The 23422-nt window shown below is 40.2% G+C and overlaps 1 protein-coding gene across 2 annotated transcripts in view; it reads right to left on the bottom strand.

The window, feature by feature from the left end:
- LOC126336278 (phospholipid-transporting ATPase ABCA3) overlaps window positions 1-23422 on the bottom strand; it is a 639220-nt gene that overhangs the window by 270102 nt on the left and 345696 nt on the right. For both annotated transcript variants that reach the window (XM_049999794.1, XM_049999793.1), the window contains exon 17: window positions 22420-22637. In XM_049999794.1, the coding sequence (XP_049855751.1) occupies window positions 22420-22637 (218 nt within the window). The remainder of the gene's footprint in view (window positions 1-22419; window positions 22638-23422) is intronic.

The following is a 23422-nucleotide window of genomic DNA, read 5'->3' on the forward strand; positions in this document are numbered from 1 at the left end:
AAGGTGTCAGAACAATTTCTTTCAGCTTCTTTCATTTCCACCTTCTCTGGAAAGTCCCATGAAAATGTGGTTATTTTCATACAGAATATTTGTGATATTGGTCGTTCTTGTGCCTGGCCGGATGATCTATTGGTCAACGTAGCCAGATTGAAGTTGACAGGGGAAGCAAGAATGTTCATAGAGACAGTGGACAAATTGTGTGATACGCATGATTTTGAAGTTTAGGCCCGCGGATTAATTATGCATTATTCTGACACCAGAGGTATTGGATATTACCGAGATCAATTATCAACTCTTAGGCAGAAGCCTAATGAGGAGTTTGAACATTTCCAGATCGCATACGAGTTGTATCTTGTCGTACCTACAAGCTCGGCGTAAACGCCAGTGAGAATAGGATTTTGCACTCGGAAGCAGAAGCCCATTCAATTGATGTATTTATTCGCCGGCATTGACCCCCGAATTGGTGGAGTAGTTAAAGCGGCCTCTCCCGCCTCTCTGTTTGATGCTGTTTGTTTGGCAGTAGTACGCCAAGATGTATTGTGTTTCTGTGCTGCCGCACGGTGTCCGCCAGAGCCATTACCAGTGTTAGCAAGGGAAGTAATTTGTCAGTGTTGTGGGAGACCTAACCACAAGGGAAATGTGTTGTTGCACTATTTGCCAGACTGTAGGCCATCTCAATAATGTTTGCCACATGAAGTCGCTATTTTCTTATCAGCTGTGCAGCCACAGCCGCAATGCGAGATCAACTAGAATAACACACCTGGTGAGGAGTGGAGAGGTGGAACATATTAGTGTAAGTGGCATACTCAGGAACAAATTAGTTAAGATTATAATTGATACTGGTGCACAAGTTAGTGTGTTATTTGAAGATGAAAATGATTGAAGGGTGCTGCAGCCACCCTGAATTCATATTAGTGGCCTTGGTGAAGAAACAATTGCCCCTGTAGATATGTGTGTGGTGAACCTGCAAAGAGATGAGAATAGTTAGTCAAGAGATGGAAGTAGTGAGGATAAGGAAATGTGATTTTGACATCATATTAACGAATGACTTCCTGCACCATTATCAGGGGATAGTGAATTATAGAACGCAAACTGTGCAGTTAGGTGAAGCAATCCATCGTTTCAGCAGTGCACCAATCCATCAGATGTGAGGAAGCTGTGAAGGGCGCCGTTCACAGTCTCCCATAAAACCATGAATGTGGGCAATAAGAACCACCAACCCTGTAAGGAAAAGAGGTGGAAGTGGAACAATTCTTTGTATAGATGTCAAGAATCGGAGGCAGCTGAAGACAGACATTCTGGTGGATCCACTCACCCAGAATGATGTGTTAGATTGTCAACAAGTTCATATTAAGAGAAGTATTTTGCCATCCAGAAAGAAAACAGAGAGGTTTTGCAATATCTGTGAGTATGGATAATTTTTGCGTGAAACAAGTTATAATACTGAAAGGTACTATTGTCGCTAGTGGGTAAGAGATTTTGGAAGAAGTAGGACAATCCAGGATTCAAAAAAGTAAAGATGAGAAGAGACGGAAAAAAAAGAAATTTCCAGTTAGAGAAGTGCGTTATGTAGCATCACCATTATGGAATCAGTTGTCAAAGAAGTTAAGTCATTTATGTAACGAGGAGAAAAAGATGTTACAGCCAGTGTTAGGGGAGTTTTCTTGTTCGTTTGATGAGAGGCAGTTTCTACCAACTATGGATTTGGTTCAGCATGAAATTCCAACCGGTGAAGCTTGGCCGATTGTGCAAAAGTCATATTGTTTCCCGTAACATTTGAAATCAGCAGTCGAAGATACGACTCGGCAGCAGTTAGCAGCAGGAATTATTCAGCCTTCCTCAAGCTCACAGGCATCTCCTGTGGTCATCGTGCTGAAGAAGTCAGTAAATGGTGAGAAAGCCTATTGACTATGTGTCGATATGAGGGCAGTGAGCAGAGTAACTACTCCGGACACATATCCCCCACCATGTATCGATGAAACCTAGGATCGACTAGGTAACTGTAAGTTTTTCACCACACTTGATTTGCGCTCTGGATATCACCAGATCCCTGCTGCCCGTCATCATTGCCATAAAACTGCTTTCATTGTACCTATGGGACTATATGAATTTGTAAGAATGCCATTTGGTTTGAGGATCGCACCTGCCACTTTCCAGAGATTTGCAGACTTGCTGCGCTAACTAAAACCCACAACATTTTTAGGATATTTAGATGACATTATCATTTTTTTCTAAGACCATAAAGGAATGTGCAGAGAGACGATGTATTGGAAAGGTTGAAAGAAGATGACCTGAGTGCGAAACTGGAGAAGTATGCCTTTGCCCAATCGCCAATTTTTTTCTAAGGCCGTAAAGGAACATGCAGAGAGCTTGAGGAATGTATTGGAAAGGTTCAAAGGAGCCCACCTGAGTGTTAAACTGGAGAAGTGTGCCTTTGCCCAATTGCAGGTACAATATTTAGGACATACAATAAGTGAGTAAGGTGTCAAACTGGATCTCCATTTGACTACAGCCATAAAGGACTTTCCAACACCAACATGTACCAAAGAATTACAGTCATTCTTAGGCCTTGCAAATTATTATAGACTTTTGTGAACAATTATGCTACCATTGTTAAGTCCCTGACTAAACTATTGAAGAAAGGAGATAGTTTCACCTGGAACAAGGAATGTGATGAAGCAATGCAACGAATTCAACATGTTTTGGCTAGAGCCTCTATACTAGCCTACACGGATTTTGAAAAACCATTTATTCTGTCAGGAATGACTCAGATTATGCTGTAGGAGCCATTTTGTCACAAGAAATCAATGGAGAAGAGTGACCAATTGGTTACGTGTCTTGACAGCATAACAAAGCGGAATTGAATTACAGTACGACTAAGAAGGAACTTCTAGCACTCGTGTTTGGCATAACCTACTTTTGATGCTATTTGTACGGGAGGAAGTTTACTGTCATTATGAATCACACCACATTACAGTGGATGCTAAGCTTAAAAGAGCCCAGTAGAGGGTTAAGTTGTTGGGCTTTAAAATTGAGCAAATTTGAATACGAGCTGAAACATAAACTGGGCAAGTTGCATCAAAACGCCAATGCATTAAGCCGGAAGGTTAGAGTAATTGTTGCCAATGATATTTCTATTGAATAATTGAGGGAAGCACAGCAAAGAGATGTTGAATGCCAGAGGTATGAAACTTTGCCCAAATTTTCTGTCAAAAATGGAATTTTGTATCGAAAAACCCCACTGAGTGAACGAGTAGTAATCCCGAAAGAATTATGTCCTAAGATAATAGTACAATGTCATGATAGCCTGTCTTCGCACCACCAATTGTCGAATAGCCGCCCGTTATTTCTGGGAAGGCAGACAGTGAGACGTGCAAAAGTATATACAAAATTGTTTGCCGTGCATTAGGAGGTCATTACCACCTCGAACGAATGTACCTTTACAACAAGTGCCAGAAGCCACTTGCCCCTATGCCTTAGTAGCAGCACATACTGTCAGTCCTTTCCCTTTGAGTCCACAGAATAACCAGTACATATCATCAATTATAGATCATGTTTTCTGATTCCCAATTCTTGTCCCCATACCAGACATGTCAACAGAAACTGTAGCTCGAGCATTTGTCACCCACTTGGTGTTACCATATGGAAGTCCTGAAGCTGTAGAGACCTAGGCGTTAACTTTATGTCAGCATTATTTACCGAAGTTTGTTGACTATTGTGAATCAAAAAGTGGAGGATGACCCCATTCCACCCTAAGGCTAACAGATGCTCAGAGCAAGTCCACCAAACAGTTACCCGTATGCTTTCTTATTATGTCAATAAAAATCATTCTGATTGGGACAGGTACATCCAATACACCATGTCAGCATATAATAGCCATATCCGTGAGGCCACTGGATACTCCCCCTATCAGGCAGTATAAGGCCGACCCCTGAATTCACCTTTTGAAATTGACAAACTGCCCCCAGGGATTAGATTCGTGGATGTGAAGGTTTGGCACAACATTTAAAAGCTATAGGGAAGAAAGTAAGAGGAAACAATGCTAAAACTATGGCTCAGCAGTTAAAAATGAGTACTGAGAGAGCAATAATGCCTGAGTACAAGGCAGGAGATTTAGAGATGTTGTGCAAGCCAGTGGTTAAGAAGGGAAGAATGAAGAAGTTTACTCCTGCGTATGAAGATCCGTACCCCATCATGTGGCTTACTTCATTGGTAAATGCAGAAATTCAGTTATCAGAAAGGACAGTGATTGTTCATTTTGACAGGTTAAAGTCTTATAAGGGTTCCGAACCACCTCTGCCTGACAGTCAAGCAGAGCCTACTACACAAGTAGCCCCAGTCAAGAAGACAAAGAAAGTAGTGCAACCACCTATAGCATGACCTAGATATGCTCTAAGGTCAAAATTACGATCTAGGGACTAAGTCCAGCATGCCATGTATTTAATTTGGAAAGTCTTTAGTGAAGCAAAAGAATTAACTGATAGGAAACTGCTATCATTGCAATATATTCTTTTAAGTTGTGCATGCTATTTGTAAGTATTCATAAGTATTGGCAACCATTTGTAATATAAGTTAGGATGTTATATGTTAATGGGAAGGGATTGGAATTTTTCGTAATCATTTTGTCTCGCACCATTCAATGTCTTCAGTAATGTTGGTTTAGTGTTAAAGAGCTGGAAACACAATCACTCAGTAGTAAGGGAATTAAGGGGAAAAGTTGTCCTTGTCAGTAGAACACATAGAGTAAGAATCAATTAATCTTTTATATGTCAATGGAGTGACACTTCACATGTTGATTTAGTGAACAGAGAACAGGAACAGCTGTTAAAGCTTTGCCATAAAAGCATGTTAGTAGCACGTATTCATAACTGCCATTAGCACAAGATCAGAGACAAACTGCCGCCCTCTACTTACATTTTGGGATACACCATATCACGCGTATGTTTATCCTAAGAGCTCAGACACCCACGAGAACAATGTGAAGAAGAGAAAAAAAAACAATTTGAACACCAGGCTAGAGAGACAGTGGTTTCAACTAACAAGGATATCTACGTTCAAGTTAAACATCAAATATGTTACTTTAAAAGTAAAAGGAGCCCTCCATAAGTGCTATTATATTGTTTCTTAATATGCCACTTGTGAGACAACGAGGTAACTTTTCATGATACTTCATGTTTCTACATACCAAATGCAAAAGAGAAAGTTGGCGGTTAATGCCGGGCAAGAAAGCTGCACGCAGTTTCTTTACAGACCGCAAGCCTCGCCCTCCCCGCTGAGTGAGCAGCCATTAGGATTCTGCCCCTCCCCGGGCTGCTTTGTGGCGTGGTACCCCTCACTCCCTTCCCTCCTCCCCACAGGCCATGTGCCTTTGGTGTAGTGGAGTAAGCCCCTCTTGCTATGCTTGCACACCTTCCACCATACGGTTACAATGTAACCGACAGACCTGAAGAAGATAGTTAAAAAAATAAACTCACCAGCCAAATATTGCCTTACAGATTCTACTAGTTTTACTCTAGACTAGAAAACTATTCATGTCAGTTATTTGAATTTTTGTATATCGCCGAATCCACTAAATAGGAGGAAGCTGGCCCTTGCCGTGATATGTTGTTGTTGTTGTGGTCTTCAGTCCTGAGACTGGTTTGATGCAGCTCTCCATGCTACTATATCCTGTGCAAGCTTCATCATCTCCCAGTACCCACTGCAACCTACATCCTTCTGAATCTGCATAGTGTAGTCATCTCTTGGTCTCCCTCTACGATTTTTACCCTCCACGCTGCCCATCAATACTGAATTGGTGATCCCTTGATGCCTCAGAACATGTCCTACCAACCGATCCCTTCTTCTGGTCAAGTTGTGCCACAAACTTCTCTTCTCCCCAATCCTATTCAATACTTCCTCATTAGTTATGTGATCTAACCATCTAATCTTCAGCATTCTTCTGTAGCACCACATTTCGAAAGCTTCTATTCTCTTCTTGTCAAAACTAGTTATCGTCCATGTTTCACTTCCATACATGGCTACACTCCATATAAATACTTTCAGAAATGTCTTCCTGACACTTAAATCTATACTCGATGTTAACAAATTTCTCTTCTTCAGAAACGCTTTCCTTACCATTGCCAGTCTACATTTTATATCCTCTCTACTTCGACCATCATCAGTTATTTTGCTCCCCAAATAGCAAAATTCCTTTACTACTTTAAGTGTCTCATTTCCTAATCTAATTCCCTCAGCATCACCTGATTTAATTTGACTGCATTCCATTATCCTCGTTTTGCTTTTGTTGATGTTCATCTTATATCCTCCTTTCAAGACACTGTCCATTCCGTTCAACTGCTCTTCCAAGTCCTTTGCTGACAGAATTACAATGTCATCGGTGAACCTCAAAGTTTTTATTTCTTCTCCATGGATTTTAATACCTACTCCAAATTTTTCTTTTGTTTCCTTCACTGTGTGCTCAATATACAGATTGAATAACATCGGGGAGAGGCTACAACCCTGTCTCACTCCCTTCCCAACCACTGCTTCCCTTTCATGTCCCTTGACTCTTATAACTGCCATCTGGTTTCTGTACAAATTGTAAATAGCCTTCCGCTCCCTGTATTTTACCCCTGCCACCTTCAGAATTTGAAAGAGAGTATTCCAGTCAACATTGTCAAAAGCTTTCTCTAAGTCTACAAATGCTAGAAATGTAGGTTTGCCCTTCCTTAATCTAGCTTCTAAGATAAGTCGTAGGGTCAGTATTGTTTCACGTGTTCCAACATTTCTATGGAATCCAAACTGATCTTTCCTGAGGTCGGCTTCTACTAGTATTTCCATTCGTCTGTAAAGAATTTGCATTAGTATTTTGCAGCTGTGACTTATTAAACTGATAGTTCGATAATTTTCACATCTGTCAACACCTGCTTTCTTTGGAATTGGAATTATTATATTCTTCTTGAAGTCTGACGGTATTTCACCTGTCTCATACATCTTGCTCTCCAGATGGTAGTGTCTTGTCAGGAGTGGCTCTCCCAAGGCCGTCAGTAGTTCCAATGGAATGTTGTCTACTCCGGAGGCCTTGTTTCAACTCAGGTTTTTCAGTGCTCTGTCAAACTCTTCACGCAATATTGTATCTCCCATTTCATCTTCATCTACACCCTCTTCCATTTCCATAATATTGTCCTCAAGTACATCGCCCTTGTATAGACCCTCTATATACTCCTTCCACCTTTCTGCTTTCCCTTCTTTGCTTAGAACTGGGTTTCCATCTGAGCTCTTGATGTTCATACAGGTGGTTCTCTTATCTCTAAAGGTCTCTTTAATTTTCCTGTAGGCAGTATCTATCTTACCCCTAGTGATATATGCCTCTACACCCTTACATTTGTCCTCTAGCCATCCCTGCTTAGCCACTTTGCACTTCCTGTCGATCTCATTTTTGAGACGTTTGTATTCCTTTTTGCCTGCTTCGTTTACTGTGTTTTTATATTTTCTCCTTTCATCAATTAAATTCAATATTTCTTCTGTTACCCAAGGATTTCTATTTTGTCTGCTGCCTTCACTACTTCATCCCTCAAAGCTACCCATTCTTCTTCTACTGTATTTCTTTCCCCCATTCCTGTCAATTGTTCCCTTATGCTCTCCCTGAAACACTCTACAACCTCTGGTTCTTTCAGCTTATCCAGGTCCCATCTCCTTAAATTTCCACCCTTTTGCAGTTTCTTCAGTTTCAATCTACAGGTCATAACCAATAGATTGTGGTCAGAGTCCACATCTGCCCCTGGAAATGTCTTACAATTTAAAACCTGGTTCCTAAATCTCTGTCTTACCATTATATAATCTATCTGAAACCTGTCAGTATCTCCAGGCTTCATCCATGTATACAGCCTTCTTCTATAATTCTTGAACCAAGAGTTACCTATGATTAAGTTGTGCTCTGTGCAAAATTCTACCAGTCGGCTTCCTCTTTCATTTCTTTGCCCCAGTCCATATTCACCTAGTATGTTTCCTTCTATACCTTTTCCTACTACCGTATTCCAGTCCCCCATGACTATTAAATTTTTGTCTCCCTTCACTATCTGAATAATTTCTTTGATTTGATCATACATTTCACCAATTTCTTCATCTGCAGAGCTAGTTGGCATATAAACTTGTACTACTGTAGTAGGTGTGGGCTTCGTATCTATCTTGGCCACAATAATATGTTCACTATGCTGTTTGTAGTAGCTTACCCCCATTCCTATTTTCCTATTCATTATTAAACCTATTCCTGCATTACCCCTATTTGATTTTGTGTTTATAACCCTGTAGTCACCTGACCAGAAGTCTCGTTCCTCCTGCCACCGAACTTCACTAATTCCTACTATATCTAACTTTAACCTATCCATTTCCCTTTTAAATTTTCTAACCTACCTGCCCGATTAAGGGATCTGACATTCCACGCTCCAATCCATAGAATGCCAGTTTTCTTTCTCCTGATAACGACATCCTCTTGAGTAGTCCCCACCCGGAGATCCGAATGGCGGACAATTTTACCTCTGGAATATTTTACCCAAGAGGATGCCATCATCATTTAATCATACAGTAAAGCTGCATGCTCTCGGGAAAAATTACGGCCGTAGTTTCCCCTTGCTTTCAGCCGTTCGCAGTACCAGCACAGCAAGGCCATTTTGGTTAATGTTACAAGGCCACATCAGTCAATCATCCAGACTGTTGCCCCTGCACCTACTGAAAAGGCTGCTGCCCCTTTTCAGGAACCACACGTTTGTCTGGCCTCTCAACAGATACCCCTCCGTTGTGGTTGCACCTACGGTACGGCCATCTGTATCGCTGAGGCACGCAAGCCTCCCTGCCAACGGCAAGGTCCATGGTTCATGGGGGGATATTTATTGCGTAAAGTGACCGCTGTGTGGGAAACGTGTCAGCCAAAAGGTTCGAGTAAAGTAGAGTAAAAACTGAGTTAATGCCAATCCAGAATAACAGTACTAACTGCATACCCCACTGTCAATTTCAGAGGTTATTAGCCCCGAGTTTCAAGTAAATGATATTTAAGAGAGTCAAGTCATCATCACAGTTCATGCAGAAATATAAAATCTATCAATTACATACATTTTAGAAGAAGTGAGTAAATGAATAGTGACAGTTCTGTGAATTTTAACGATTGAGTTATCTGCATCCCTTGAAAAGAAGGCCCTCCATAAATAAATGTGGTAATCAACATACGGTAAGCCTGGAAGAAATCTAGTATCCACCCAGAGGAATTTAACTCAGCGCGTAGCAAGGAAGGCTACCCTGCCACCACATACATAGGTCCTTTTCTGCTCCCCACCACCGCCCCACCCCCTGATGGGACCGAGCCCAGCCATCAGTTTTGTAACCAACCACAGGCAAGAGAAACAACTGCTAAGAAAGCACACACCCCTGCATTTCTGAAGTGTCTAAGCCATGTCACCTTGTGCAATATACAGCAATGGCTACGATAAACGTTAGCAAAAACAGGAAGTACACGAAACATCTACACCTTATACGAGACCATTTTTACCTTCACTAATATGACTACTACTGAAGTTAATCTTTAATCTGTTGCAACAGTATCATTTAGAGTGTTTTATGTACCTACTAATCAGGAGTTGTAAAGAAGGGAGTGAGAAAAGCTCCAATTGAACACCATGCAAGTAACTTTCAACAGAGTAATGGTCAAAGTAAAATATAAAACTGCTGCATACTTCAGTTGGGAACGAGACAGTTCCTACTAGCACTGAACCCATGACCTGCAAAGAGCTACTTGAGAAGTCATCTTTTTGTGGTTGGCAGGAGAGCCAACCGTGTTTTTCTAAAGCAGGCCGAAATTCACGCATTTTAGCTCACGCAGGCTGGCGTGAGGTCTGGAACATGACAAGGGAATTAGAATTGAGAAAAACGGATGTAGCTGGTGGAATACTTAACTTTCATCCATTAATGGAGAACGTCGCTCTTTATGGTACATGATTCACAATATCAATCGTACGAATACTGGTGCCTTGCTAGGACATAGCAAATAACATAGCTGAAGGCTATGCTAGACTGTCGTCTCGGTAAATGAGAACGTATGTAGACAGTGAACCATCGCTACCAAAGTCGGCTGTACAACTGGGGCGACTGATAGTGAACTCTCTAGACTAGACCTGCCGTGTGGCGGCACTCGGTCTGCAATCACTGATAGTGGCGACACGCGGGTCCGACGTATACTACCGGACCGCGGCTGATTTAAAAGCTACCACCTAGCAAGTGTGGTGTCTGGCAGTGACACCACACATCTATGCCTCTATCTACTACTTTAGGTATACGAGCTACATTGACAGTCACCATTAGTACTATAAAACAATCACTGAACCCGCCTTTCACAGAGAATTATTCTAGAGTTATTTAGCGTTCAATGTCCTGCCAGTAGGATGGACCTCTTACCTGTGCATGCCAGCACTGCTCCTGCACCGGTTAGATCCAGCCATATCTATAACGTCAGAACTCTGCAATCTTGCGGGTGCAATGCCTGCTGCACCTTAGTGCCCTAAGCAGCACTGATTTTCAACATAGAAGCCTTTACCACTATACAGCGATTATTTTGTATAACTTTACATACATTTTCAACATTAAGGAAATTACCTTCCTTCCTATATGCTCTATACATGACAAACGGACTCTAATTTCATTCAAAAACAAAAACGCTGACAGGTAAGTTACGTCGACGTCATCGAGAGGCAACCGGTATCGTCGAACCATCCGCAGTGAGTATTAGGGAGCAGGTAAGTGAGAGAGTCAACAAAAGGAATAACAATTACAACTCAGCACAACTGGTTAGTAGGCTGCCAACAACCAACATTACATAGTTATGAGACAAGGAGTTCAAATTAAAGTAGGAGATATGGAAAGAGGTTAACTTTTAATAATATCAAGGATGGTAAGAGCAATTACTGATCTAAAAACTGAAGGAGACGTGAAACCACTTTTAACATTACAACATTACTAATAACATTGGCATGAACCTAAAGACAGCATTCATGTAGGTAGGTAGACATACAAAAGACATGTCAGTCATTATTGAGATAAAACAAGAGCATAAAGAGAATAATAGAGAATATGAATACTTATTTTGTTATGAAATATAACTGGAGGATAAGAGAGTTTTGTGTAAGGGAGATAGTATTTTGTACTTTCACTACTATCATGGTTTTGCCACCGCGTGTGTCACTACAATGGGTTGCCAACTACTTATGTCTATATACTATTTTAAGTAGTCATTTTGCCTATGTTTTATTATCAATTACTTACTAAGGCAATACTCTAGTTTTGCCAGCACCAGTAATTTAGCATTTGTGTCAATGAGCCTAAAACTTCCATGTGTTAATTTGTTGCCAGAGTTATGATAGTAGTCATTTATTTTGCGGGACTTCATTTATGCCAGAGTAAGTTTCCGAGTGTTGCTCATTATTTAAGTGTTTACTAATAATGTTCTAGATAAAAAACTATTTTGGAAGGGTAGTTTAAGATTTAATCATGCTTCATTTCATTTGTGTTTGAATGCTTATTTGGAGGGACATGCCACATGCCTCCCTAATGTAGGTCATGTAAAGGGAGTAAATAATCCCCACAGGTCAAGAGATTTTGGCCACATGTCTGGTCTGCTGAGATGTTTTGCCATCCCATGTAACTTAGTCTACTATTGGATTGTGGAAGCTATCATGTTTTTCCTCTTCTGTCAAGGAGTGAACAGCTTGCCAATTCGTTCTAACAGTACTAGTCCTATCTACCTTTCCAGCCACATCAAATAAGATACGTTCCTCCCTTCTTACAATTAAGAACCATTGTTCATTGTTCATGGGTTATCATGTGGGAGAGGTGACTGCCACCAATAAGTAACATTCAATTCTGCTGTCACTGTATGCGAGCGCTAACCAGTATTGGCTACAACACCTAGTTCAACTGACTTCGAGAGGACCTGTCATTTGATACGGATTCCTTGGTTCAAATATTTATTCCTTATCATGTGCACGTTGTAAATTAAACTCTGAAAATTTTTGTACTATCACGCAATCTCTTTCTTCCTGTTCTCTATCCTGTTCCTTTTGTCTAATTTCTCCATGCGTGATGCGGCCAGCAATTGCGCGGATCCCTAGCTGTCTACGTTGCCCTTAACTTTTCAATTTTGTGACATAGTCCATTCTACCCACTTTCATCTTTCAACTTGCTACAGAACAACACCTGAAGAGTCATGCATCTTGCATGAAGCAGGCAACAACCACGCAGACTTCAGCTAACCACAACATTCTTTACACCTTTAGTTTTCATGCCACAGCCCATTCCATGTACTTTAATCTTTCGTGTCGAAGAAGAGTTCATGAAAACAGAGATCCATGCTCTCTGATGATCACTGTTCAAGCAATGTCAGATGTGAACAACGTCTAGCCCACAGCTTAACCACCAGTAAGTGTAAATCTCAGTTCAAAACCTGTGCATTCTTTGGCATTGTTCTTCACTTGTATTTTCTAAAGGATCACTGCCTACTGAAGCAGTAGTTTTTTTTTTTTTTTTTTTTTTTTTTTTTAAAGAGATGTCGAGTTTTAAGAAAAAGTACATAGCAGTTACCTTGGAATCACTGTATTGTCGTATAAATGGTTAAGTAGGCGATACCATCGTTTCAATGATGTGTCTTCATAAAGGAAAAGCTCACCAGAAATTATGCTAAACTTAGCCTTTTCTAACTGAATCCCTTACACTTTCTGTTTCCGCTGTGGAAGTTTCTAGATTCTCATCAAGTTTTGTTTTTCTCTTCTCATTCTTTTCTATCTAATATTCTGAATGATCACCTTTTAAAGTCAATCGATGACCTTTTAAAACATGAGAGAGGACAAATTTCTTATGGTCGCCTTATACCACATTTAAGTGAATGGCAGACAGCCACTAATCTACATACAGCTATTATACCTAGTGTCGCAGTAACCCCAGTCATGACTATTTTTTATTATTTCACTTATATGGATATTGTATTAAAAGGGATTCTGCAAATGGTTATGACCGTCCCTTCCAACATTTCCAAACCCCAGCCTCATGGCGAAGATCACCCATGATTCGAAAGAAACGCCTATCAAGGCATGTGCTCTCCTTCAGTTTTAATAGTTCAACTGGTCTATTAACTAATGCGAAAACTGGTGCAGCATAGTGAATTGCTCCCCTAGTGTTAATCCCCTCTGAAATGTGTGTGAAACAGAACAACAACATTCCACGTCACTGATTTCCTGTGGACAGGCCTTCCTGGTCACCGCCACGCCCCCTTCTGGCCGGCAGCTGGCGTGCCGCCTGCGGCGGACAATGCAATGTGCCGCGTCCTGCCACTCAGCCTTGCGTGTAACTTCAGTGGTGGTACGTATATGCTTTTAAATTCATTTAAAAAACAAAGACACTTGGTGTGTACTCCTGATTCAAAATATTACCTTCCGATGTGTTTTATTGACACTTGTTAACTGATGTAATTTTGTTTTGATGTTTTATAATATTTATTCCTTGTTCTTGTGCAAACATAATATTGTTGAAGTGTGTAAGCCCCTTTGTGACCCCTAAGAGGTCTTCAAAGTCTCTGCACTCACCTGTAGTTAAAGGCCCCTGCCATCTTCCATGGGAAACTTCAACAATCAAATAATGTCTATTTTGTCTTTGCAAACTAAAATTTTCAACATTTAAATGACAATCACGTTGAACAAAATCATATACTGTTTCTGCTCCCACGGAAGGGGGAGGAGTGTAAGGTTGAACCAGATAGTAGGGGATTCTATCTTTATTTTATTTCAAAAGGTTTATTTCATTCTCTTGTTACGGTCAAGCACTAGCCGGTAGCTCCAGGTGCCTGTAATTTTCTTGTCCTGTGGTCTGGCAGCAGCAAGTCAGCACAGGTGGGCAATCTGGATCACGCACCTCCCTCGTGTGCTGATGAGGTAATGCCACTTAGGCGAAGCTGACTGAGCCACACTTCGGAACTTCCCGTGCCGCCCCCACAGTTTTCTAGGCTCCTGGCCAATCGGGGCAGCAGAAATCATGTGGCCGTGCTGGAGATACCCTGCCACCCCTTGGCCAAAAACACTCTCTCTGCTGCACACCCTGGGGCTGTGAACATCATCTTCTTTTCCTGGTGCTGCAGTGCCGAGGACTTTCTTTCTGTCTTGGCTCGCCCTCGCCTCCCCAGGCCTCACTTGTGTTGCTCTTTTGAATTTGCATCAGCTGGTTTTTCTGCCAATAAATGGTCACATTTCAAGAAAAGGTGTCAGGTTTCTTTCAAAGCATTCGCCCACCGCCTTAGCCACTCTTAACAGAGCCATTCCTGCACACAACATTAAGTACAGTCAACTAATAGACAGCCATTGTTCTGTGATATATCTCTGGTGAGTGTTTATGTTCTGTGGATTCTGTTCTAGTGCTTATTATTTAAGTGTGTGGTTCTCTGTCTTTCAATATGCAAATAAAGAATTCTATACTAAAAGTTCATCCAAGCATATATAGCTTATCTCAAACAGGTGACATCAAGTTTGAATGCATTTGCTTTTATTCACGTCAGCATACTTTTATGTTCTTGCACTGCACACCATGGAGACTGGTTTGCTGTTATCCTGCTCTGCTCCTCAACCTACTGCCCCTGTGGTTCTCAACAACACTTCTGATGGTGCAAATGGCTCAGAACTGAGTAATGTAAAAATTCTGGCTTTCTGGTCAACAAGTCCTCAGTTGCAGCTGGCTCACGAGGAGGTGATTTTCCAGCTTCATGGCATCATCTCTGGCACTGACAAACTGGCTGTAGTTATATCCCAGTTGGAGTTGAATTTCACTGGACAGTTGGACATTATTGTACCGCAACGTTATTTTACTGTTTTTAAAGGTATTGTTTTACAATATTTCTTGATGCCACCGCAATTGTGTCTCAGTCAAATTGTGGACAGTGATTTCTGGGCTGGGGGTCCCCATCACAAGTGCTGCATTCACTTTCGCGCTTTGATGGGGTTGGAACTTTTATCAGAGCAATTGGTGAAGCTTTTTTGGCTGTGATGATTACCTCAAGATGTACAAGTGATACTATCCACTTTCCATGAACTTTCAGTTGATAATTCAGTAAAGAAAAGGGGTGATGTAACAACTGCTACTGCTAGCAATACTAATTCTTGCGCTGCTTTACACAAGCTCATGAAGGTGGCCCTGCATCACGCATGCCCGGTGAGAGTAGCCTGGACACGTACATTCTGCTTGCTAGTGTGAGCATGACAGATGCAACTCTGCACAGTAGGTCAATGGATTGGCTACAAACAATGTTAGGTTGGATAACAGCAGTAGGAAGATAGTAGGAAAGCAGTGTCAACATTCTCCTTGCCAAAGTAAATGGTACTGGTACCACAGACATTTTGGCTGAAGCAGCAGATGGTGTACAGAGCCCTGGAATTTCCCAAATGCCACCAATAGGCAGGTGCGCGGTCCGTGTAAAAGCTGCAGAGTGCCTATGTTGCTCCAAAAATGCTACTGTTTTGACTGTGAGTGTTTCATCTAGGCCTTTTGTCACGGACACGACTTCAGTGTTCTAGCCCTCATGGATGCTGGATATGAGGTGAGCATGATTCCAAGGAATGCTAATGATGTGTCTCAGGTTTCTGGTTTGCCAATTTATAATCACTTTTAGTAGTAAATACAGATAAATATGTAGCAGTGCCCCATTGACACTAGTATAATTGTATCTATATTGAACTACTATTTGTTTCATAACTAATGAGGAGGTATTGAATAGAATTGGGGAGAAGAGGAGCTTGTGGCACAACCTGACTAGAAGAAGGGAACAGTTGGTAGGACATGTTCTGAGGCATCAAGGCACCACCAATTTAGTATTGGAGGGCAGTGTGGAGGGTAAAAATCGTAGAGGGAGACAAAGAAATGAATATACTTTGCAGACCTAATTTAATAAACCATTTGTTATTTGTATGTTAGTGAAGAATACCAACTATTTATATAACTCAGAAATATTTATTGCAGCATATTGATAAGAACTAGTTCAAAACACAGCACAATAATATGTTTCTGTGGGTGGAACAAGAGTAAATAATCAGGCCACTGGAAGAATGTCCCTGATGCTTCATACACGTTGAGCACATTGTGTGGAGACTACACACAGCGCCAATCTGTGCTCTGAAATTCATAAACAATAGCTTGACAATGGCACTGTATTGCCTCCCCTAAAACTAAAGGTCACACATGGTGGCTCTCAGTGGCTCCAAAGAGTTTATTCCATGCTAATCGTTTGACAGAAATTGTGAGTTACGTATTCACTTTATGTTAACAGTGTGGTGAAAAGTGGCATTCTTTTAACTTCAAATTTATGTAATATAACCTCATTCTTAAACCCCAGGAAAGTAGTCAGGGTCACAACCATAAAAAGCCCATCTTGTGAACTCGTATATTGCACAATATGCTATTTTGAGGAAGAAAGGAATAATGGCTGGCCCCTTATACCACTGTCAAAAGTCATAGAACAAACTGTTTCACTGTTGAAACCTGAAAATTGAAGCAACCCCTGTGATAAAAATAGTGATGGACAAGTGTGCTGGAGGCCTACAGGAACCCACTGCTGCCCTTTTGAGTAAAGGAAAAACCAGACTACATGCTGCTGGAACTTGATAATTAACAAGAGGACGATATTGGGCGAATACAGAGCCAGGGTTGGTTGGCTCATGTCTCTTAATGATACAGATAGCTGTACTACAGGTGGAACAAAAGCATAAAACTGGTAGTTGAATGTAGTAGAATAAAATCAGGCAGTGCTGAGGGAATAAGATTTTCAAATAAATTTGGTAGGAAGTCTTAGACTTTCAAATAAATTTGATACAAAGTCTTTTTTGACGGCATTTGTTTGGAGTGTAGCCTCCTATGGAAGAGAATAAAAGTTCTTGAAATGTGGTGCTACAGAAGAATGCCAAATATGTATATCAAAATGTGTAGGTCAATCACGTGATTAATGAGAAGGTACTGAAAAGAATTGGATACAAAATATATCAGTTGCATAATGACTAAAAGAAGAGATCACTTGACAGGAAACATTCTGAGAAATTGAGTAACTGTCAATTTAGCACTGGAGGGAAGTGTGGGGGCAAGAATTGTAGAGGGAGACCAACAGACACATGCAGTAAGCAGGATCAAATGGATGTGGGTTGCAGTAGTTACTTGGAAATGAACAGGCGAGGCTCGCACAGGATAGAGTAGTGTGGAGAACTGCATTACACCAGTCTTCAGACTGAAGACAACAACACACGTGACTGTTACAAGTGGAAAGAATATTGCATCCAGAAAAAGCTGCTTCAGATGTGCTAAAGGAGTTAAGGTTTCAATGGAAAATATTACCTGGAGTTCTACTTGAACAGTAGGATATTGTTGCCTGGAGGCATCATTTTTAAGGGAAATATTTACATGCAAAAATCATTTGGTTGGATGAAACATGGGTTAATGCCGGTAATGGCAATAGAAGCTCCAGTTACCGAAGGTAGTTACCACATTCTTTTAGATGCTGCAATGATTGGTGGGTTTGTTCCAAATATTTTGTCATTTTCTTGCACGCTACAAATTTGGGGAATACCAGAAGGAAATGATGGCAACAAAATTTAAAGAGTTGTTCATACACTCTTTGCTAAGAAATATAGAAAATAGCTCCTCTATAATATTCAATAATGTTTTGTATCATTCCATCTTATTAAACAAAGCCCCAAGATGCAGCTGCAGGAAAAGTAACACAATAGACTGGCTAGAGGTGAACAGCATAGAGTCATTTGATATGGAAGTAAAAAAATGGAGAACTGCTGGAAATAATGAAAGAGCATAAATCCAATAATATCATTTATTACATTGACAAATTTGTGGAAGAAAGTGGTCACAGAGTCTTGTGCCTTTCACCATATCATTGTCATATTAATGCAATAGAATTCGTGTGGGCTCAGGTGAAAGTTTATTTTGTAGCGAGAAATAAAAGTGGGCACTATTACTCCTGCTAAACAGAACATTACTGGCACCCACATGTGGCACATCTTGGAAGAGGAATGTCACTGAGAAGCACTGGAACAAAGAGTAGAGGAGTTTATAATAAGAGTAAGGGATCACAGCAGCAGCAGCAGCAGCAGCAGTGTCAATGCAGACAGTGACAGTAGCATAGGAGATGTGAATGATGGCAATAGTCTCTTTGAAGACAGTCATGTCTACTGTCTTCCTCAAGATACAGGTAAGATATGCATCTATGCATTAAAATATTTTATGAGATGGAAACTTGGTAATATTTACTTTACCTTGACATATATTTCCAAACCTTTTCTTTTTATTACAGCATGCTGAAAAGTAAGCATCCAAATTTTTTATGTGAAAATTCGTAAAGCTTTTTAAATAAAAAAACTTTACTAACATTCTACATCTTTATTCTTCACATCAACATATTTATTTCTCAACCTACTCACTATGGTGAGGAACACATTTCTCATGAGGAAAGACCAGTTTGCTGATACTGTCAATGTAGACTGTTTGAATCTGTTGACAGAGACAAAACTTCACCTGTGTTTGCACCACTTCATCACTGTCAAAGTGAAGACGTCAAATGCCATCTTTTACTATGGAAAAAGATGACAATCACATGGGACCAAGTCGGGAATGTATGGAAGACGATCAATGACAGTGAACCTGAGGCATTAGGCTGTTGCAGGTTTCACAGCGCTCGTTTGTGGTCTGGCATTATCGTGCCGAATGAGAGGGTGCTCTGTGTGCGGATGAACTCTGAATACGTGCTTTCAGGTTTCTGATGCTCTCACTACACCTTTCAGAGTTTATGGTGGCACCTTTAGGCATGAATTAGAGATGCACCACAATTTGAAAATTTCAGAACACTGGTAGTGTGACTTTGTCTGACGATGGCATGGTCTTGAACTTTTTTAGTGTTGGTGATTCTTTGTGGCAGAATTATATTGGTGCTCTCTTATTTTCAAAATGCTGAATACAGCTTTCATCACCTATCACAATGTTGTTAAGGAACCCATCAATGATGTTGAATTGATATTTCCAAAACTCTGAGAGAGTGAGATTGGTAGCTTCAGTCAACTTAAAGCAATGCTCAAAAAGTGCTTTAGTCTAGAGCTTCTTAAAGTTAGAAATAATCTGCTGGTCCATAGGCTGGAGTATCTGAGCAAAACATCGCTCGTTAAGTGAGCCTTTTTTTAACAATTTGTTTTACTCATGATGTGAATTGTGGATTATGAAGGTGCTTGTTAAGTTAGGTTATGCACAGCTCACACACTCATGTCCACTGGCTCTGGCCACCAAGTTGCTCACAGTCAGGCCTGAACAGCCAGAGAGAGTGGTTTTTTTGTGTGTGTGTATGTGTGTGTGTGTGTGTGTGTGTGTGTGTGTGTGTGTGTGTGTGTGTGTGTCTGATATCTACTTCAGAACTAGGCCTTTTGGCTGAAAACTCCCTTGTTTAGCAGACTTTTTGTTATGCCTGTCTATGACTCAACATCTCCACTATATGGTGAGTAGCAATGCATCATTTTCATGTTAAAGATAAACTGATAGACATGTTTATTCCAGCTAGTTCTTTCATTAAATAAATTAAAATCTGCCCCAGCTGCTTTGAATGTGTTATTGAGTGCACTACCAGTTTTGTCCTTTTGTATTAAGCCATTTTCAGGTGGTTCTGAGAAATTACACTAAAGAGAAACAACACTGAATGATAAAAGTACAAGATAACGGTCTCAACAGCAACTTGAGTTGTTTTCATTAATTCAATAAACAGTTGTGGACCACCACATGGGGAAACTAATAAGTGTTCTTTTTAGCAGTGAGATCCAAAAGAATATATGCAATATATAAAAACCATCTCTCTGTCTTTCTTCATGCAGTACACTACAATAACAATAGTTACATCGAATACTATATTCCATTTTTTTTTAAAAGGAGAATTTAAAAAGTTATAAGATACTGTTGATATACTGGTTGACTATTGCCTATTTTTCTACAAAAACATCATCCTGCTCAGAACATGTGGTGAGCCATGTCGCTATCTTCTTTATGCCCTCCTTGAAGAACACTCCCACTACTTTCTTCCCCCAGTTCAGAGCCTCTTTCTGCACCTTCTCATTGTTTGCATGTGTGCATTCAGGAAGGTGAAAAGATGATAATCTGCAGGTGCCATGTCAGTGGAATGTGCGGGAAGGAGAGGGAGGGGGGGGGGGGGGGGGCAGTAAAAACACTCAAATCAAATAAGTCCAAGGCCTCCCTGGTGGCTAATGTTGTATGAGGACAGGTATTCTGCTCAACACTCTCTTCACATCAGCATTCCCCTCCTTTTGTTTTGAATGCACCTTTTGAAATTTTTTAGGGTCTGACAAGTTTATTGTGCATTGATGGTCTGACTCTGTTGCAGAAATTTGACCAAAGTGATGCCTCTTTAGACTCGAAACAGGCCACGAATTTCTCGTCCCAAATTGTTGTTTTAAATTTGTTGTCATATAGGGAATTAGTGTGACACCACTGTGATGTCTGTCTTTTTGTCTCAGGTGTGTAATTATCCACCCACGTTTCATTTCCAGTAATAATAGAGCTCAGAAAATCCTCACCTCCCAATTCGAGTTGCTCACAGGTGCTACTGACCCAATTTTTCTCAAGCTCCTCTGCCAGCTATTTTGGGACCCATCTTGCACATAACTTCCAGTATCCCAACATTTCTGTGAGTGTATAATACAAGAGAGTTCTGGAGAGTTGTGGAAACTTCACAGAAATTTTATCCACTGTAAGTAGTAGGTCTTTAGAAGCAGTTTCCTTGACTTTTTGCACCAACTCATCAGTCAAAATGGAAGGTCTTCCACACCTCTGTTTGTCATCAACAAATGCTCTGCTTCTACTGAATTCCCTACACCACTTGAACACATTCATTCTGTACATAACACATTTGCCATAAACCATTTCAGTTCACAAAAATATTTCGGTAGGTGTTACTCCTTCTGTGAGTAGGAAGAAGAACACAGCACATGGCTCTCACTTCTTTTCTTACAGACATCTTTCATGCAACTGGACACAAGAAAACGAATTTATGTACTAACGTGTTCCTACGATGCTCACTGTCCTAGATAAAAAGAAATAAGGTGACTGTGGAGTGCAAAATCAGAGTGAGTCTAGAGTGAGAGTTTATTATCAGGTCCAAAAGAGCATCAACTTCCAGATGAATCATAATTAGAACATTATGTGACATTTAGAATGACTGGTAACTTATGTCATGTGAAAGTAAATTCTCATATTCTGAGGTACACTTATCGTAGGATAATCTAATACTTTAGCAATATATAATTACTCCTACCCCTCGAACTTACTGTCTGCAGGTACTGGCCATTTCATTGAATTGCACTAAATGTATTAGTTACTCCTTCTGTGAGTAGGAAGAAGAACACAGCACATGGCTCTCACTTGGTGGGATTTCTTACAGACATCTTTCATGCAACTGGACACAAGAAAACGAATTTATGTACTAACGTGTTCCTACGATGCTCACTGTCCTAGATAAAAAGAAATAAGGTGACTGTGGAGTGCAAAATCAGAGTGAGTCTAGAGTGAGAGTTTATTATCAGGTCCAAAAGAGCATCAACTTCCAGATGAATCATAATTAGAACATTATGTGACATTTAGAATGACTGGTAACTTATGTCATGTGAAAGTAAATTCTCATATTCTGAGGTACACTTATCGTAGGATAATCTAATACTTTAGCAATATATAATTACTCCTACCCCTCGAACTTACTGTCTGCAGGTACTGGCCATTTCATTGAATTGCACTAAATGTATTAGTTTTACTTTCTTTGATAACTTTAAACACAAATCATGAAATTAGATGAAGTTGCTACCTACTTCTGTATCAAAAAATATATTTTTCATGTATTGTTTGGCAGAAGATAGCTGTTCCTCGCATTATTATTTTCTATTCCTGAGGGCTCCCAAATGGAAAACACTGTCTGTATGTACCCTAGTCTTGAGGCTGGAGGATAAAAAGTGAAGATAAGGGAAAAAGACATCAGAAAATTTCAGAGGAATCACTGAACTAGTGTGCTGCTCTTGACCGACTTATGAGTGTGACGAGTGACCTGCAAATCCGCCCCCCCCCCCCTCAAACTTCTCCTCTGCCACCTGCTTCCTCCTCCAGATTCTAAACATTCTTCTCCCTCTGAAGAAGAAACTTACAGTTTCAATAGTGAAGTATAATGCTTCTAATATATTTACATACATTTTGAGAGATTTCTGAATTGTATTATCGCAGATTTTTCCCACAGAAAAATCAATTTTATTTTATTAATTTTAGGTATGTTTATGCATCATAGTCAATTTAACAGCAACAAAAAATCATAGTGGTAGTTTGTATATTTACCTGTAAGCTGAGTTCAAGAGCTGGCAGGTCATCCATTTGTCCCATTATACGCACAATAATAATGACAATTATGTAAAAGAACACAGGTATTATTGTCATTATAAGAAGTAAAATCCATGTCCTTTTTGTGTACAGGGCTCTCTTCATAAGCATAGCAAGGAACTGATTTATTTTTAGTCGAAATCCTGTCATATTCTTCTTTATCAAATGTATTTCGTCTTCAAAAGTGTCACCAAGAATGGAAATCAGAGAAAATGAAAGGAAATAATCAATAAAGGTTTGAACATATCCATAATATACATACATGCAGAAATACTGAATGAGTACAAAACATTGCTGAACTATCAACAATATCAAATTCTAAATTAAATTAATGGTTGCATTTGGCATACAAGTAATTGGAGACAAAGCATCATTTAATAGGAATGTAATTAAGTCACAAAAGAATATGTTTTTCTTTTTTAATTTACTACCAATCACCATTTTGAGTAGCAATAATATATGACAGACATTATGTATGACTGATGTGGTTACTTGAAGTCTGTGCTATTTGAACTATTACCTATTTTCAAAGTTCATAATATGTCTGCTTGTGTCTGTGTATGTGCGGATGGATATGTGTGTGTGTGTGTGTGTGCGAGTGTACACCTGTCCTTTTTTTCCCCTAAGGGAAGTCTTTCCGCTCCCAGGATTGGAATGACTCCTTACCCTCTCCCTTAAAACCCACATCCTTTCATTTTTCCCTCTCCTTCCCTTTCCTGACGAAGCAACTGCCAGTTGCGAAAGCTCATAATTCTGTGTGTGTGTTTGTGTGTTTTATTCATTGTGCCTGTCTGCCGGCGCTTTCCCGCTTGGTAAGTCTTGGAATCTTTGTTTTTAATATATTTTTCCCATGTGGAAGTTTCTTTCTATTGTATATATATAATCACAGATTAATTGATAACATCTTCATGATCTGGACTCACAGAGAAGAAGAACTCCAGAATTTCCTCTCCAACCTTAA

Source organism: Schistocerca gregaria, chromosome 2, assembly GCF_023897955.1.
Source record: "Schistocerca gregaria isolate iqSchGreg1 chromosome 2, iqSchGreg1.2, whole genome shotgun sequence".
NCBI classification, from domain to species: domain Eukaryota; kingdom Metazoa; phylum Arthropoda; class Insecta; order Orthoptera; family Acrididae; genus Schistocerca; species Schistocerca gregaria.